At 51.5% G+C, this 16,503-nt stretch overlaps 5 protein-coding genes across 5 annotated transcripts; 2 read left to right on the top strand and 3 right to left on the bottom strand.

Annotated features, from left to right (window-relative positions):
- Positions 1–570: 570 nt before the first annotated feature.
- On the top strand, positions 571–1,701 carry E0L32_002003 (uncharacterized protein; the record flags this gene model as incomplete). The annotated part of the gene is made up of 1 exon (XM_031136146.1): positions 571–1,701. One exon carries the CDS (start codon positions 571–573, stop codon positions 1,699–1,701), a length of 1,131 nt encoding a protein of 376 aa, XP_030989111.1.
- An 832-nt stretch (positions 1,702–2,533) lies between these two features.
- Positions 2,534–3,475, bottom strand: E0L32_002002 (uncharacterized protein; the record flags this gene model as incomplete). The annotated part of the gene is made up of 1 exon (XM_031136145.1): positions 2,534–3,475. The coding sequence occupies one exon, from the start codon at positions 3,473–3,475 to the stop codon at positions 2,534–2,536; it is 942 nt and encodes a 313-aa protein (XP_030989110.1).
- Positions 3,476–5,777: 2,302 nt separating this feature from the next.
- On the top strand, positions 5,778–7,726 carry E0L32_002001 (uncharacterized protein; the record flags this gene model as incomplete). The annotated part of the gene is made up of 5 exons (XM_031136144.1): positions 5,778–5,865; positions 5,926–6,045; positions 6,112–6,752; positions 6,813–7,210; positions 7,273–7,726. The coding sequence occupies 5 exons, from the start codon at positions 5,778–5,780 to the stop codon at positions 7,724–7,726; spliced, it is 1,701 nt and encodes a 566-aa protein (XP_030989109.1).
- A 169-nt stretch (positions 7,727–7,895) lies between these two features.
- Positions 7,896–12,809, bottom strand: E0L32_002000 (uncharacterized protein; the record flags this gene model as incomplete). The annotated part of the gene is made up of 13 exons (XM_031136142.1): positions 7,896–8,054; positions 8,113–8,148; positions 8,200–8,617; positions 8,674–9,057; positions 9,118–9,316; positions 9,376–9,409; positions 9,466–9,557; positions 9,614–9,941; positions 10,394–10,710; positions 10,773–11,068; positions 11,127–11,233; positions 11,314–12,697; positions 12,760–12,809. The coding sequence occupies 13 exons, from the start codon at positions 12,807–12,809 to the stop codon at positions 7,896–7,898; spliced, it is 3,804 nt and encodes a 1,267-aa protein (XP_030989108.1).
- A 792-nt stretch (positions 12,810–13,601) lies between these two features.
- On the bottom strand, positions 13,602–15,626 carry E0L32_001999 (uncharacterized protein; the record flags this gene model as incomplete). Its single annotated transcript, XM_031136141.1, has 6 exons — positions 13,602–13,888; positions 13,954–14,290; positions 14,334–14,833; positions 14,889–15,029; positions 15,094–15,275; positions 15,334–15,626. The coding sequence occupies 6 exons, from the start codon at positions 15,624–15,626 to the stop codon at positions 13,602–13,604; spliced, it is 1,740 nt and encodes a 579-aa protein (XP_030989107.1).
- Between the last annotated feature and the right edge of the window lie 877 nt (positions 15,627–16,503).

Raw genomic sequence — 16,503 nt, 5'->3', positions numbered from 1 at the left:
GCAGCCTACATTACATGAAATTGTCAGTGGTAAGTAGATCATCGTAAGAAAAACTCTGTGATGACTTACGAGAATGGATAGAAACCACACAGTTGTAATTAACGAATGCCTCAACGCAGAAGGCCCGGCACACTTACTTAGAGGGCCCACTGTCGGACCGAGCACAGGCCCTAGAATCCAGCCAGTCATGGCCAGACCTCGTTTCTCCAAAGGAATCATGTCTGCGATTGTCCCCGCCCCAATCGTCATTCACGTGAAGACATAAACAGAAAGAAATGTTCTTCCTGCAGACTCTTTCAGATTGAAGCAGCATGCATATATGAGACAAAGGTACCATTCGAGTATACCTTGCATCAAAGCCGACAGGACCTGGACAATTCTGCGAAAAGCGGATGTCGACTGTGTTGCGTACTTGCCGACGCCCTTGATCGTAGGGAAGGCCGTGATAACAACACACAGAAGAACTCCACCAATATTCCCTTAAAGATCGAGGGGACCTCAACGAATCCCGTATTGCTATCAACGGACCTGGTTTTCTCAGACACAAATAGCGTCCAGCTTTGGTTTCTCATGGTCTCGCACGGTGATCTCCGAGTGAGGCTGGATATCAAATCTGTCGATGAGTCTTGGGCTCGCTTCTTCGAAGACAATGAGGGCCCAGATAGTACCACTGGATCAGCAAGGGCGTTGAACCTATCAAAGAGATGGCTTCAAATCTGCCCAGCCGGGAGAGAACATAATGAGTGTCAAGAGGCTAACGACGACCGGCAGGAAAGGAAGATCTTACCGAGGAGACTGGTCCATGTTGGAGCACCAGACAGTGAACCACGCATCGTCGAAGTACACGATACCCCTGTGCCTTACTGTGTCCTATCGTACTGCTCGAGCAGCAAGGACTCGCTCACCACAACGGGAGACAACCTCCAGCGTCACATGGCCGGGATTCCACCAGACAACCTGCCCATCCTGATGCAAGATGCTGTTCATGTGACTCGATCACTGGGCTTCGAGCATCTCTGTACCGACGTCCTGTGCATTGTTCAAGACGATGAGGATGACAGGGCTCATGAAGCTGCGGTGATGGACGCCATCTATTCCAATGCTGAACTGACAATCTCCGCTCTCGTGTTGGGCGACTGTCACACAAGCTTGTTCACTCCTAGATCAGGCCGGATTGTACTCCCCGTCCCTTTGCCTATCTGGACACCTAAACCCCAACGTGCACCTCACAGATGCAGAGTTGTGTGTACCGAGTGGTTGCAGAGGGACGTGGACCTACCCGACTCTGTGCTCTCCCAGGGCTGGGCGTTCCAAGAGCAGCTCCTAAGCAAAAGAATTCTCCACTTCGGTGACGGAATACTGTATTGGGAATGTCTCCACCACTACACGATTGGGGCGGATCCTGGTGGCGAGGATGGACGAATCTGGAGGAATCGCATTAGGAGACATGATACGAAGCTGGCCATTCATGCTCCCGCATCAATAGGTGCAGATCCCGAGTTGAAACCAAAGAGATTTTATCAAGAGCCATTCGAGATATGGAAGAAGCAAGTCGAGGGTTTCACAAAACGAGACCTTGAAAAGCCCCACGACAAACTGCCCGTCATCGCTGCCGTTTCCACACGCCTAGCTGCCGCCGCCCACAGTAGCATTCTCTGCGGGATCTGGAATGGAGATCAATTACTGGAGAGCTTGTGTTAGACTGTCGTCAAACCCTCTTCAATACCGCCAATAACTACTGTCAATATGCCTTCGTGGACTTGGATAGCTGCTAGAGGTGAGATCTCCTTCGGATTGACCAGACGATGGGGAAGGGAGGGCGTCGATCCGGCCGGGCCCTACTATCGTATCTATCGACGCTCCTGCCCAGGAATGCCGGTCTCTGACGCTGAGGAGCGATTTGTATAAGAAAAGGCCAGCTCCCTCCTCCCTCTTCACAGATGAGTCCAAGCAAGAGGCGGAAGGCCTGCATCTGCGTTACCTATGCGACACGGACAGGTCCGTCTACCTGGACCATGTCATGGACATCACGGATGGCATCTACACATTCGACATCTGTTGCTTTCCACCAGGGCCACCGTACGAAGGGTACGGATACCCTAGGTGGCCCAATGGTCGATGCTCCACGACTATCAGAATGCTGGTGCAGAGAGTGGAAGTCGGGTCAAACCTATTTCGCCGAATCGGTGTTGGCGTTGTCCCTGGGATGTTTCTTCATCCAGAAGAACTGGAGGAGGATGAGAGCGAGGATGTTAACGGGGAAGAATATTTGCCGTTCACGTGGCTAGTGACTGATCAAGACGTGCTTCACGATCAAGTCTTTTCGTTGATCTAATAGATCATCTGGGAGACCATACGCCATTGTTCGCTTCAATTAGCAAAATGCACGACGAAGGTCTGGTACAGGAGGGTGTAATCAGGAGTACTGTATACACATTGTCAAGGAAACAACCAGGCATGGACACTAATTGGCTTAGGAAAGGATATCAATCTTCTAATTTAGCATTTATTGCTCCCCAGAGTCGGTGAATGTTCACGCAATAGATGCAAATGCTGCGTGCATCTCTTCAACCAGTAGATTTACACATTTAGATGATGGCCTAACAGCCGAAGCAGCATCAATGAGCCCCCACGTATGATCCGCTATCTTTTTTAATTGCTCATCATTCCAGATAGCCTTCTTCATGATGATACGACCCTTGCTATCGATGTTACTCCAATACAGCTCCTCTTTTTCTCTGGGCGGTGCATTCTCTGCTACTCCTTCGAGCAGATAATTGGCACACGTAGCCGGTGACACGCCGAGTAAGCCCATCGAAACCCGTCCGACTGCTCGTAGATACCAAGGAAGCTCTCTCCACAATCCAGAGCTGACACCTCCCGGATACGCATGTACGAAGTGTCTCCTGGCTCCCGAGACCCCATCTGCCTGCTGTTGTCGCTGCTGCGCCGCAAACCACTGAACCATGGCGTCGTTCATGCTCTGACAGTGTGCAGCTGCATTGCCTAAGCTATAGCGCGATTTGAGGTCCAGGTCGTCCCAGTGGAGCTTGTCCGGGCTGCCTAGCCAGGCATCAAACACGATAATGATCTTGTCGTGGTCCTGCATCACAGGCAGCAATTCGCGTATTAGTAACTGTTTTCCGTAGTAGTGGATTGCCATCTTTCTATCGACACCCTCTGGAGTCTCAGTCCTGCCTGCCGTGGTCATCACGCCCTGCGTCATGATCAGGAGGTCCAGTTTCTGATTTAGCAACTGTAAGATGTCGGACCTGTAAGCGTCTGCGAACTGATTTATCTGGCACATCAATGACGCGTCGAGGGGCCGAAAATCGATGTTTGAGTAGGGGATGTTTTGAGGTTTTGTGCGCCCTGCAATGGTGACGGCTGCGGAGCTGGCCTCGGCAGCGACGCGACAGGCCATCGCAAAGCCGATGCCACTTGTACCGCCCACTACCAATGCTCGCATAACCATGATGTTTCTTCTAGTTGCTTTGGATTTTCGTTTTTCGAAAGCTAGGAGCTGCTGCACGAAGCAAAGTGATTCAGAAGAAAAGTTCTGTTGATTCAAGGGCAGACTTTGGCGTGTGATTTCCGCCAGGCACCGGGGCGGCGGAATCAGCGGAGAAACACGGTCTGACATTCCTTCCGGCGCCCGACACTGAACAGGCTCCAAGGGTTCCGAATGAATAAGGTGTAAATACTGTATCAGATACCGACGTGTCTTCTATTTTCTATAAAGTATCTCGAGTGTTTCCTCTGCTGGGCATGGGCTCTATCCAATTTTGCCATGACGTAGCAAGCAAGTCATTCACGAATCGACCTCGCAATACTGGGGGCAGAATCAAAAGAGGAATAATGTTGAAATAAGGTACTGCATTTGATGATTGCAGCTATGCCATAGTTATCACGATCCAGTTCCAGCCATTCATTCATCCAATATTGAAGCCAACAACCGACACCACTTGAAGTATCTGGCGTGCCGCAACGGTGTGCCTGTTTCTCTCATCGCAATGGGTCTGGTCTCGTAAAGCATGGCGGAGACTTTAGCTGGGATATTCTTCAAAATGTCTCTGGACCAGCAGCCCAGTACAGGACGCAGCTCTTGATATTGATATATCGACCACACTTCAATCACACGAACCACTCAAATTCAATCTTCCATCGGCTACAGACATGAATCGACAACATCTTCAATGTAAGTAAGCTGCTCTCCAGGTGGTTTTCTGAAGAGTTTCGTCTTGTATTATATGAAGCAGAACTCAAGGATCCGTGAGCACGGATCGCGGATGGCCTTCAAACCGATGCAGATTCATGTCAATTCCATCGTGGTGAAAAAGAAGCCCACCTCTCCCACGGCCCAGGCGAGTTTGGCCATGAAACTGAGTCTGCGATCTTGGCATCTGGCCTTATTACTGACGTAGATCCTCGTTGCCAAGAGATGTTTTACCAATTCCAATCTCAGTGGCCAATAGACGATTGTAACTACAAGGATTTATGTTGTTCTTCGACCAAGCTTGACACATTCGATGTTAGTCTTGATATTGATGATGATTGGAACTGATTATGGAGATTTGACTTAACTTCGCGCTTTCTAGACTATGGAGCACTCATCCCTTAATCCAATCATACTAGTCGGATAACAATACACATGCCGTTCCTAGTCTCCGTGGCTACCAAGATCGGGTTATATGTGGTGATAGGTAGCACTTCGTTTGATCGGTAAACCCCCTTTCCTCCTAGCACAGTACTAAAAGCACGTAGAGAGCCGAGCCCTGGCTGCTCTACTTTTCTGTTTACTGAGCTCCCAGTGCATATTTCTGCTCACTTAGCCGCACTGGCATCGCTCACCACATGCGTTAAACCCGGCCTGGCCGCTGTCGTATGATTGGACACATCAGCACGGAAACCCGGTTATGGGAAGAGGGCCAAGAGACTCGCCCCCGATTTTATCTCTTCGTCAGAAGCAGACGCACCAAGAGGTCGGAAGTGGTGTGAATGGCGGTGATCCCTTCCCCAAACAATGCTACCTACCCCATCTGCTCGCCGCGTATCGGGGCGAAGGAAAGGAAGAAAAGGTTCCACATTCAGTGTGCCTTGCCCCGTGTTCGGAAGCGCTACGGCACTTGAAACGGCAAAACCGTGCGGAGATGATGAGCAGCACCGTGTCGGCGTTGCCGACAGACCCCAGACCTTTTGCCCCGGATTCGGCGCGAGTCATGACGTCAGGAGATCAGAGACCCAATTCGAGCGTATCAACACCTACCTACTGATCGCCATCGTCGCCGGCATGCCCATCGTGGTTTAAGGGTGTCAAGTCCAACAGAAGGGCCATAGCAACTCGAGACCGGTGATGGTCTTTTTGCAAAGAAAGAAGAAAGAAAAAGACTTTTTAATAACATCCAGTTTTCGCCCCCGGAAATCCCCACATAAACCCCACTGTGCTCGGTCAGATTCCATGCTCTTGGCCATATGTACTGTCCACATTATGATGTAGATCTCCACATTGTTTACTGTCTGCAGCATTACTCAGACCAGGGATTGTCCCTCGGGTTACCCCAAACGGCAATCCGGCCCTCGTCCTTCACAGGCGAACGCACACACAACTCTCGGCCGACTGACCTGCCTTGCTTGCCAATATATCATCGTCGTCCATGGCGTGTTTTTTCGCGATATATATATATATCAGTTGCGTGTTTCGTGTCGACTAGTCACCTATCACGGACTTGTTCCATGTCACCTTTGACTTGGGAGAAACGAATTCCTTATATGTCAAGATGAAGAAGTTCTATGGTCTCACGGGCCACAAGCTCAACTGGGCTGTTGGTCTCATCGCAGGATGTGACTTTCTCCTTTTTGGCTATGGTGAGTGTCTTGATATGTTGCAAGTCATCGAGAATCAGGACGAACACTAACAGTCTCTAGACCAAGGTGTCATGGGCGGCATCTTGACATTGCCCATTTTCCTGGATTATTTCCCATCAATCAATGCCGAGGCCAAGAACATCTCTGCGGCAGAGGCTTCTCAGCGTTCTACCAATCAAGGTTTGTTTAGATCTCTTCTCTTCGCCCACGGTTTGGGGATTAGCTCGTGCTGAAAAAGCTGCCTAGGAATCTCGGTTGCCTCGTACAACTTGGGATGCTTCTTCGGCGCCGTCATTACCATCTTCATCAGCAATCCCCTCGGCCGCAAACGGATGATCATGCTAGGCACGTCCATCATGATTATTGGAGCTATCCTGCAAGCGAGTGCTACAACTCTACCACACTTCATCGTCGGCCGCATTATCACCGGCCTCGGTAACGGCGGCAATACATCTACTGTGCCAACATGGCAGTCAGAAACATCGCATGCACACAAGAGAGGCAAGCTCGTCATGATCGAAGGTGCACTGATCACCTGTGGCATCATGATCAGTTACTGGGTTGACCTTGGCCTGTCCTTCGCCCCTGGCTCCGTCGCTTGGCGGTTTCCGCTCGCCTTCCAAATTGTCTTCTGTATCTTTATTTTGGCCTTGATCTGGGGGCTGCCCGAGTCTCCCAGGTGGCTCATCCTGAAGAACCGTGATGATGAGGCCAAGGAGGTCCTGGCTGCCCTAGCTGGCACCGACGTCAATGACCAATACGTCCAAGCCGAGTTCGCTGAAATCAAGGATACTGTCATTGAGATGAGCAAGGGCACCTTCGCGGACCTGTTCACCATGGACAAGGATCGGAACCTGCACCGCACACTGCTGGCCTACACCAATCAGGTAAGCATATTTCAAAGGATGATGCCCATACTACCTTTCTAACATGAACCCTAAACACAGATGTTCCAACAAATCTCGGGTATCAACCTCATCACCTACTATGCTGCCGTCATCTACCATGGTCTAGGCATGTCGGACTTCATGGCTCGTCTGCTGGCTGCACTGAACGGAACCGAGTACTTCATCGCGTCGTGGCCGGCCGTCTTCCTTGTGGAGCGAGTGGGTAGGCGAAACCTGATGCTGTTTGGTGCGGTCGGACAGGCCGCCACCATGGCTATCCTCGCCGGCGTCAATTCTCGCTCAGAGACCGGCAACCAGATCGCTGGTGTGGTCTTCCTCTTTGTCTTCAACACCTTCTTTGCTGTCGGCTGGCTCGGCATGACCTGGCTCTACCCTGCCGAGATTGTGAACCTGCGCACCCGAGCACCCGCCAACGCCCTTTCCACTAGCGGCAACTGGTAAGTTGAAGGCATCAGCATTCCCTAATTATCTAGTTCTTGGCTAACAGTTGTTCATAAAGGATCTTCAATTTCTTGGTCGTTATGATCACTCCCATTGCCTTCAACAGCATCAAGAACCACACGTACACCGTCTTTGCCGTCATCAACGCCTTCATGGTCCCCTGCGTCTATTTCTTCTACCCCGAGACGGCGTACCGCTCGCTTGAGGAGATGGACAGCATTTTCCACAAGGTCAAAGGTTGGCAGGGTGTGTTCACCGTCGTGCACCAGGCCAAGATCGAGCCCCGAAGATATGGCAAGAACGGCGAGCTGCTCATCGACTACAATGAGACCGAAGAACATCGTGGCCATATTCATCCGCACGGGAGCGATCTTGAGAAGCCGCAGGGCGAACAGTCTGGATTCTCTCACGCCGAGGGCGCAGACCAGACTAACTCTGCCAGTGGCAGTGCCTCGCCCCCGGAGGGCGGAGTATGGACTCACGATGAGGAAAGTGGCAGGCGGAAGGATTGAGACGATATAGAGATACAAGAGAAGGGCCGCGTACCAGCGCAACGTTTGTATACCAGGAGCAGTGACTCAAATAGGATTACTCTCCGCTAGCACTATCTTATGAATACTTAGGCTACCTTAACTCTCTCTAACTCTCTAGACCTCCATTCTCCAAAGATTTACTCGAGAACTACTGTGAGACTGTCCTGGCCTTGATTCGTGTACGAACGTTACTTGGTTTATGGAACCAGTAGTTGTGGCAACTCCATTGTTGGTCTGGCTCAGCCAGCTCTAAATGATAAGAACGTAGAAGCTGGGGTATCATCTTGTACATCTCGCACAAGGAGATCTGGTGTCTTAGTCAGCAAACCTGATGGTGACCACCCTTGACGGTTGAGCGAACTTACATTCTTGCCTATACAAGTCCGAGAGCCTCCGCCAAACTGAACAGTCTGCTTAGTATGGTTCACACTCTCTGAACACTGAAGTCATACCTGAAACATATATCGGTCCATCTTAACAGCTTCAGGCCGAAACCACCTCTCCGGTCGAAATTCATCAGCGTCTTCGCCAAAGATGCTCCGGTCAAAGTGGATCACGGCTGCGTTGACGCCTACCCTGCTGCCTTCGGGGAACCACTCGCCCAAGATACTGCATCCGCCTTGTGGTACAGTTCTGGGCAAGTGGTATCCCACACTGGGATGCAGCCGCATACCCTCTTTGCAACAAGCATCCAGGTAAGGCAGCTTTATGGCCTCCTGATACCGAATGGCAGGCACGCTCAAATCGCCAGCTCGAGTCGCGTTGTCAATCTCCTCAACTAGGGTGTTGTAAGCGCTCGGGTTCTTCATCAGATGGTAGAGAATCGATGACACGGCCGCGGCAGTGGTGTCAGACCCTGCAAATCTGAGTCTGGAAATTAGTCTTCCGGCCGGCAATAATACTCAGCACAGTAGGGTAGGACTTACAAGGCTGCATAAACTTCAACCTTCACTTCGGATAGTTTAAAGTCAACCTTTTCACCCTTGTCGTGCATCACCTGGAATAGACTGGAAAGAATATCCTTCTTCTCCCCGTCCTCACCCTTCTCAACAAGATCTTGTCGCTCGGCGATGCAGAGGTCTGCAGCCTTGTCGACTTCACCGAGGCTCTGCAAGGCTTTGAGCACCCTTGGGAAAATAGCCCCGCCGAGAAGGAAGAAAGACCGGACGTATGTCGGCATGACGCTCGACACCGTGAGAATGGGAAGCAGCAGGTCCAGCGAGCGGATATAACCCAAGTGGTCATGTTCAGCTTTCAGGAAACCAAACATTCGACTGAAGAAGAGTTGCCCTATAACGTCGAAGGCGTACCTGTTCAGAAATGGTCAGCGTCTGACCGACCGTTAGGGAAAGTGACAGGTGATGACCCACATCTGAGCCCACTGTGCCATATCAATGATCTCGCCAGACTCTGAAAAGCTATTCATCTTATCTAGCAGCGTATCTGTGCAGAGGTCGATGCTGTCTTCGGAGCGAGAGATGCTCGACATGGAGTAGAGGTTATTGACGATCTTCCGCCGGCTCGCGTGTTCTTTCTCATCTAGCGAAGTAAACGAGTCGGGATATTTGCCTATGCCAAGCGTCAGCGAGCTCTTGTAAGACTTGCAACAATCATCTGGGTCATCATACAGCATTGCGGCCGCCAAGGAAGATAGAAATCCGTCTAGAAATATGTTCTTAGCAAAGATTTATGAAAAGTAGGTCTCAAACAGATATTACCTTGGTGAACCCCGAGTTGATACCATAAATGACTCTTACAGCCTCAGGGTCAGAAATGACAACCTCATTTGGAGCAACCCTCACAAAGGGCCCTAGGTAGCAGATATCAGTCGATGACCAGCATGACCATGATAGTCAATAGTCTAACCATATTTCTCATGTAACTTTCTCTGCGTCTTGTCGATATTCGCCTTCGTTATTTGGATGACGAGCCACAGTCGCGAGATAGAGGCGAGAAAGGGGCCGGGATATTTGGCTAGAGGATGGAAGTACCGAGTGTAAATGACCCAGGCTGCGAAGTAAAGAACCAAAGACAGAAGGAAAACAACATAGAGAGGACACGGTAATGCGGCCGTCGCCTGTGTAAGTGCGGAAATCATTTTGAAGAAGATGCGCCTGCAGAATTTGACTCGTACTGGTACCGATCCGCAGTCTAGCACTTGTGTTGATACCACTGCCTTCTTATCTTCCTCTGCCTTCGATGTCAAAGGGCAAATGGGTCTTACCCAGATCTTGGCGCCCCCGACCCCGCGATTTGTCGACCTGTCAGAAGCTGGGGTAAACCCAATTTGATGTCTCAAGCTGAAAGGCTTGGGGCTAGAGGTCCTGGTGAGACTGGATTAGCCTCCTCAAGCATAGTGTGTGGTAAATGCCCGCTCCCTCAAAAGTGGCACAGCGAAGGTCGGGCTCAAGAGAAACCGCAACAGTCTGTAGACAGCGACTCGAAGTCCCTAGAGGCATGTCAGCCCCAATGTGGTCATAGACCGGCCTCGAAGAAGACCACGAGACTTATCCCCCTCTCCTTGGCCAACTTTTTGCGGATTGGAGGATGAAGATCATGTCACTGGGGAAGATGATCGTTGAGCGGCAGTTGAAATTCTATGAATTACAGGAATCTTAACATTCCGAGAAAATGCCGACATCATACAGTAAAGCTCTGTAGCATCTTATGCAGTTGTTCCATATCCGTATCTTCGCACTTTGCTACGCCCACCTTATCCTCCACCTTTCCACTGCGGATACGATCCAACATCAGGCGGGCAAAGAGCCAGTATTCCGGGGCGTACTTCATAAACCCCACTTCATGTCCCGGGGGGTATTCAAGCGAGGACCTCTTGGTCAGTTCTTCGTCTCTATCAGCTGAAGGCCAGAGTTCTCTCCACCTTTCAAGCCCTGCTTGGACGCGAGATACCTCTTCGCCGTACATCATAGAGGTTTCGAGCCTGAAGCTCATGCCATAGAGGCCTATATGCAGTGATTAGTTTCCAAGAGCCGAAAAAAAAAGTAGCACGGAGAGGAGACCATACCGGAAACCATTGTGAACATGTTGAGAACACTGAGTTTCGGGAAGAGCCTCAAAGCCCCAGGTGTGGGCTTTTCGGTACAGATTGCCGCCAACGCCGAAGAGATAGTTGTGGGCTCAGTCCCGTCAAGTCCATCTCGCCACACCTTCAAAGCCACAAAGCATTCTTCGGCCGACTGAGCCTCGAAGCACTGCTCTGGAGAGGCAAGTTCCATGACAGCTTCTGACAGGACCATGCGGGGAGGGTGTCGGTAAAATAATGCGAGGCCAGAGTCGAGAGCGAATACGTAGTGGAACACTCTGGAAGCACACAAGTCAGGGTTACTGGCATACAAAAGGGTCTGGCAAATGAACGCACCTGATCAATGATTCCCTAAGAACATATTCTTCCCAGTCAAAAGTTGTAATACTTGAAGTATCAACAGTCCTGAGGCTGCCCGAAGAGAACCCTATGTCTCTGGCAAGCTTTAATTGGGAGTTGTTAGCAACAAGAGGTTCACACCTAGCATGCCCCAAGACTGCAAATATGGGTCGGTCACACTCACAGATACAACTGCGCTGAACCTAAATCGACGGATGCGGCGCTTGCTCTCCTTGGATCCTTCCCATGTTTGGTACAAGGCAACACAAAATCCAGCCTGCAGGATTTCTAGCTGAGCTTTCCGAAGCGGCCCAGTATGTGGTTCATCCCAAGCCAAACACGACTCCTGCCAGAATAGCTCATCATCAAAGACCAGCTGCTCCACGGGGTTGAGCCAGAGGTGGGCCATGGCGCGGTCTCGGGTATCGGGAGACAGAGAAGCACCCAGTATGGCCATGGCCGCCAGAAGCTTGGCGGAGACAGAGCTAATATCGAAACCGGCTTTGTGAATTGCCGGCCAGTTCGGTTTCCAGAAGGTCCAGAATAAATCAAGGAATTTCTCGATGTTGTCGGGGCCGAAGAATTCGGAACACATAGCCTCGAGCGACTCTGACCATGGCGTGGAAATGATATTTGGGCTGTGCTTTGTAGCAATGGTGTCATGCAGGAGGCTCACAATCTCGCTGCCTCTGGTCATAAAAAGCGTGGAATCTTCGTTGAGGCACGAGATCGCAGCAGTAGCAGACTGTGCCCCGTGTGAGTCGACCAGATACTCTGCAGGGGACCACAGGTCATGCGATTGAAGAGGATCAAACCCTGTCAAGAAATTGAACGAGTTATCCGAGGCGCAGTTCAAGTCCAGGGGCGGATGGGCATCGAGGTAAGGAATATGGCGATGCTCTGTCCACAAAAGTTGAGCCATGACAGAATTGGTGCTTGTGCGTCGGGCGCGCCACGTAATGGATATCCTTTGCCGTTGCTCCAAAGTCCCGCACTCGAATGTGTTGGCGATCCCGATGTCGTCGGCTATTCGCTGTAGAAAGGGGAATTGCTTCAGGGATACGATGTCCAAATGGGTCGGTCGTCGATATTTCTCTGCCGGACGAAGCTGTCGAGAGAGTGTAGGCATAAAGCTCCAGTTATTCGTACTGATATCCTCGGCGATATCCACTCCGGGCTCCTGCCACGTCAGAAGCAAGTCGTCGGGGCCACCGTCGATTGCCGTTTCCTCCAAAAAGTCAAAATCGATCTGATCCAGCGCCTGCCCGGGTGTTGCTCCGGAGGACACAGTCTGATTATCAACAGACATGGCTTGTTGATCGCTCTGAGGACTCGTATCCTCGCCCGTCGAGGCCTCGTCTCCCTGTTGAATCCGACTGTACGTGCACGGCTGTCGGTGGCGAGTGCAGGCTCTGCATGGAAGAGTCAAGTTGCAAGCTTTCTTGAGGCGGCAGCACCGATCGCAGGCCTTGGGCTTCCGGCCCCGTTGTTTCAGTTCCACATGCGGCACGTCGAGCGCCCGGCTCTGCCGGAGTTTACAGGTCGTCCAATGGCGCTTGAGCGCGTCACTAAGGCAAGGTCAGCCACGTCGCACCGAAGAGACAGGGGCCAGTTGACGGGGATATCTTACTGTCTGTTGAACGCCCTGTCGCAGAAGACACAATTGAAAGGGCCGGCCATGGTATTAGATGTTTGCGGAGCGAGTCGCCGGAAGTTTCGAGGTTCAAAGTTTGGCCCGACAGAACGGATGTCGTTGAATCCATTTTACCGAGATTCTCCCCCCGCCAGCCAATGCGGGGAAGCGAGGAGGCCCACATGCAGACATCGCGCGAGCCTTTCTTTCCCCGGATTAGTGGCATCAGGTGTCATCCATTTGTCATAGCGTGCTATGCCCTATCAGACAATCTATTTGTAAACAGCTTGATAACAGGCCTGCCCAAGCCACTCCGCTTCCTAGCAGCGTTCCAGGTCCACGGGCGTGGACCCAGTCAGCCAGCTCGCACTTGGTGGCTTATAACTTCCCCTTCCCCGCTGCTCCAGTTCAGGAAGAGGGTACTAGGGAGCACCTAGGACAGAGTTGCTCTCAAAAATTAGACTCTGTTTGCCTTGTATGGACGTTCCGACGGCAGTGGGCTTGATGAAAGGCCCCATGTCATGGGCCCATCTCTCCACAGCACACATGCAACCCCGTAACCCTCCGGCTTGCTCTCCACAACAGACCCTTGATGATATCATCCTGCATATTGTATACTTGTACAAGTAGAATGTTGCCGTAGAGTGAACAAAAGCCAGACGCAGATGTATTTAAAAACTCCCCCGAGGCCCCGTACCCGCTTCCAAAAATGCTCCAGCACCAGCCAGTGGCTACGCTTGCCAGCAAACGAGAGCAAGCAGAGATCACTGAAGCCGAGAATGACTACGCAGAGATCTAATTGGCCTATAGGGCTCTACCTAAAGAAGAAAAGATAACACTCAGAGCTTCCACTCCTCCTTGTTGTACTGCTTTGGCCACACTCCAGACTTGCCAGGAGCAATAATCCCGTTCGGGTCCACCGCGTTCTTGATCACCTCGTTGAACTTCAAGAAGCTGTTCTTGTTCCACGAGAACGTGCCCATGATCTGGTCCATAACCGCCAGGTGAGTGCGGTACTCGCCCCATCCCTTCGCTGCGCAGTCGTCGATGAGCGTCTTGATGAGCCAGTGCGCCTTCTTCTTCTGCTCCGGCGACTTCTTGTCGAAGACGATGCAGACGATGTGGTCTTAAAAGTCTCAGTGTTAACAACAGTGTCTGTCTGGGGACTTGGCAAGAAGCATGTAGACTTACGCATTTCTCGGAGGCCCACGGTGAAAGTGCCGATGAAGTCCAGGCCTGCCTCTTGGCATCGTTTCTTGGTGATGGTGTACTGCTCCATCGCATCGTCTCCTACAACCCTAGCAATAGGAGAGAAGAAAAGGTGAGCTCCGTTGGGCAGCCAGCTCACCCACTTCAGCTCGTCAAATGTCGGGATCCCCTGCAGCGTCTTGTCTCGAATGTGCAGAACAGTCTTGCCTGGGACGTCCTCGGGGAAGAAGAATTTGGCCCCGGGAATGGCAGAGAATGCCTCCTTGATCACTGCCCACATGGCGTTTCGGATCGGCTCAGGTCCCTTGCTTTTGGTCAGCTAGAGTCCCAGGTTATTTCAAGATTCCACAAGGCGAACTTACGTATAGCGCTCCGTAGAAGTTCCATCGCCCGAGGTTGAGCTTCTTGGCGATCTCATCCAGCTCAGCGTCTGTGAGCGGCCCCGTCTTGGAGGTGTAGTCCGTCTTCGGTCCCATGCACGCCGCATCCATTAGGATGTGACGGATTGTGGGAACGTTCTGCAGAACCATGCTCAGACGCAGAGGACGGATGATGTCGACAGCCTGCTTCAGATCCTCGTCCTTGGGGATCGTGATGAGGTACGATTGATAACCTCCAGGGTCGGGCATGAGCCACATGCCCATCTTGGTGACGATGCCAAGGTTGGACTGGCTGAAGAGCCCGTCTACATAAGGGCCGAAGCCATATGGAAAGAGGTGGGCCGTCTTGTTCCAGGGCTGATCCTCCGGCGCAAGTCCCATGGTCTCTGGCCGTTTAGGGTCGGGGAGGGCCCCCATTCCAGTCCGCATTAGCTCGCCGTTGGGCAGAACGATTTCCATGCCGCAGTGCATCATCCAGTGGTCTAGGTCAAGTCAGCATCGCAGCACAAACTTCCGCGAAGTATCTCTCGAACTCACCTCCATAAGGTGTGTAGCCAACACCGCGATCCAGGGTGTTGCCGAGGACGGAACCGCCGCCGAGGTCCGGAACATCAACCCAGAGCTTGTCTCTCAGGTTGTGCTCCACAAGGTACTCGTGCAGACTTTGGAAGGTAACACCTAATAAGAAAGGGTTAATCCACTGGAGCCTGGTACAGCAAAGCGCGATGGGCAATTAACATACCTGGCTCTAGCAAGCAGTACGCGCCCTCGACATTCACTTCCAGGACCTTGCTCATATTCTTTCCCATGTTGAGCACAATGCTGCCTCTCACACGGGGCCCTGCTCCTCCATACCCCGAATTCCTTCCAATTGAAATTGGCCATAGGGGAAGCGATATCTTGTTTGCCGCCCGGACAATAGCTCTGTATCAGGCTGTCAGCGCTATTCGCTGGTTGTGCTTTCAAAGCTTTAGTAACGTACTGAACATCTGGGACATTGCGAGGCGCCACAACCGCCGACGCTAAGAAATAGTCTTGGTCAAGGATGTGATGAGGGTCATGGGTGTGTGTCGGATCTTCATAGGATTTGTCGTCGATTTGGTCATGAGACGTAATCACATCGACATTATCGTTTCCGACAATGGCGATGATCTCGTGGATGAAAGCATTAAAAGATTCGAGGTTGATCTTGGGTGGAAGGGCAAGGGGCCCGCGCTCACTGCCACTGTAAGAGGCACCGGACGGTTGGGGCACCACACGATTGTTAGGAGACATAGTGAATGCTTGAAAGACGCTGACGCGCAATGCTATGATGTGTCGATAATGCAAATGACGGGAGGGAACGACTCAAGCTGCCGAGATAAGTCCATAGGAGTAGTTTCCATAGTCCAAGGATCGCAGCAATTTATTTCATCTTGTAACAAGAGCAAGTTCAGCAACACTGCATGCCAAGCTCTCCCCATGGGGTTTGGAGTGGAGATCTCGGCTTCATTTCTGGGGAGTTGTGGACAAAAGCCGCCTTGATGGATGGATAGTGTGGAGTTTCCCCGACCGGGGATGCCACACCTCCTCTCCCCTACATGACGTCCCGTATATCCGGGCTTAGGGAATGTTGCAGATCGCACCTCGAAGCGGATCTGAGGCAAGCAACAGTGCTCAGACTCGCCTCAGGGGTGGAGCGGGTTTGCCTGAGTGGAGTGGAGGGGATAGAAGAAAGCAAGATGTCAAGATGTGGTACTGGCAAGAAGCAGACACCGCCAGATCGGAAACATGACAAGGGTCAGGGATTTGATGAAGCCGAGAACATGCAGGAACAACAGCAGGTTGCACCCCTGGAGAATGAATTCATGTGGTCTTTTCCCGGGCTAGGAGTCTCGTCACATAATAGTTGTGAGTCTAATGACAAAGGACTGTAGATCTCTCTTTGGACTTGCGCTCCCAAGGCGGAATCGATCCTGGTCTGCAAGAAGTCCAACTGAACTCCCCTTTCTAGAAATATCTTCAGCTTCTCTTGCATCGCTTTCCTCCTCTCGCATTCAATACGCGATGCTAAAGACAATGTTGAGCCTCGGACGATGAACAAGGAATTCATTAACTAATCCCCAACTCTCTACATTCCTTCACATGGATATTTTCAAGAGCTAAAGCACTT

The sequence above is a fragment of the Thyridium curvatum genome (genome assembly GCF_004353045.1).
Source record: "Thyridium curvatum strain D216 chromosome Unknown NODE_8_length_716436_cov_74.480370, whole genome shotgun sequence".
NCBI classification, from domain to species: Eukaryota; Fungi; Ascomycota; class Sordariomycetes; order Thyridiales; family Thyridiaceae; genus Thyridium; species Thyridium curvatum.
This window is presented reverse-complemented; position numbering and strand designations above follow the sequence as displayed.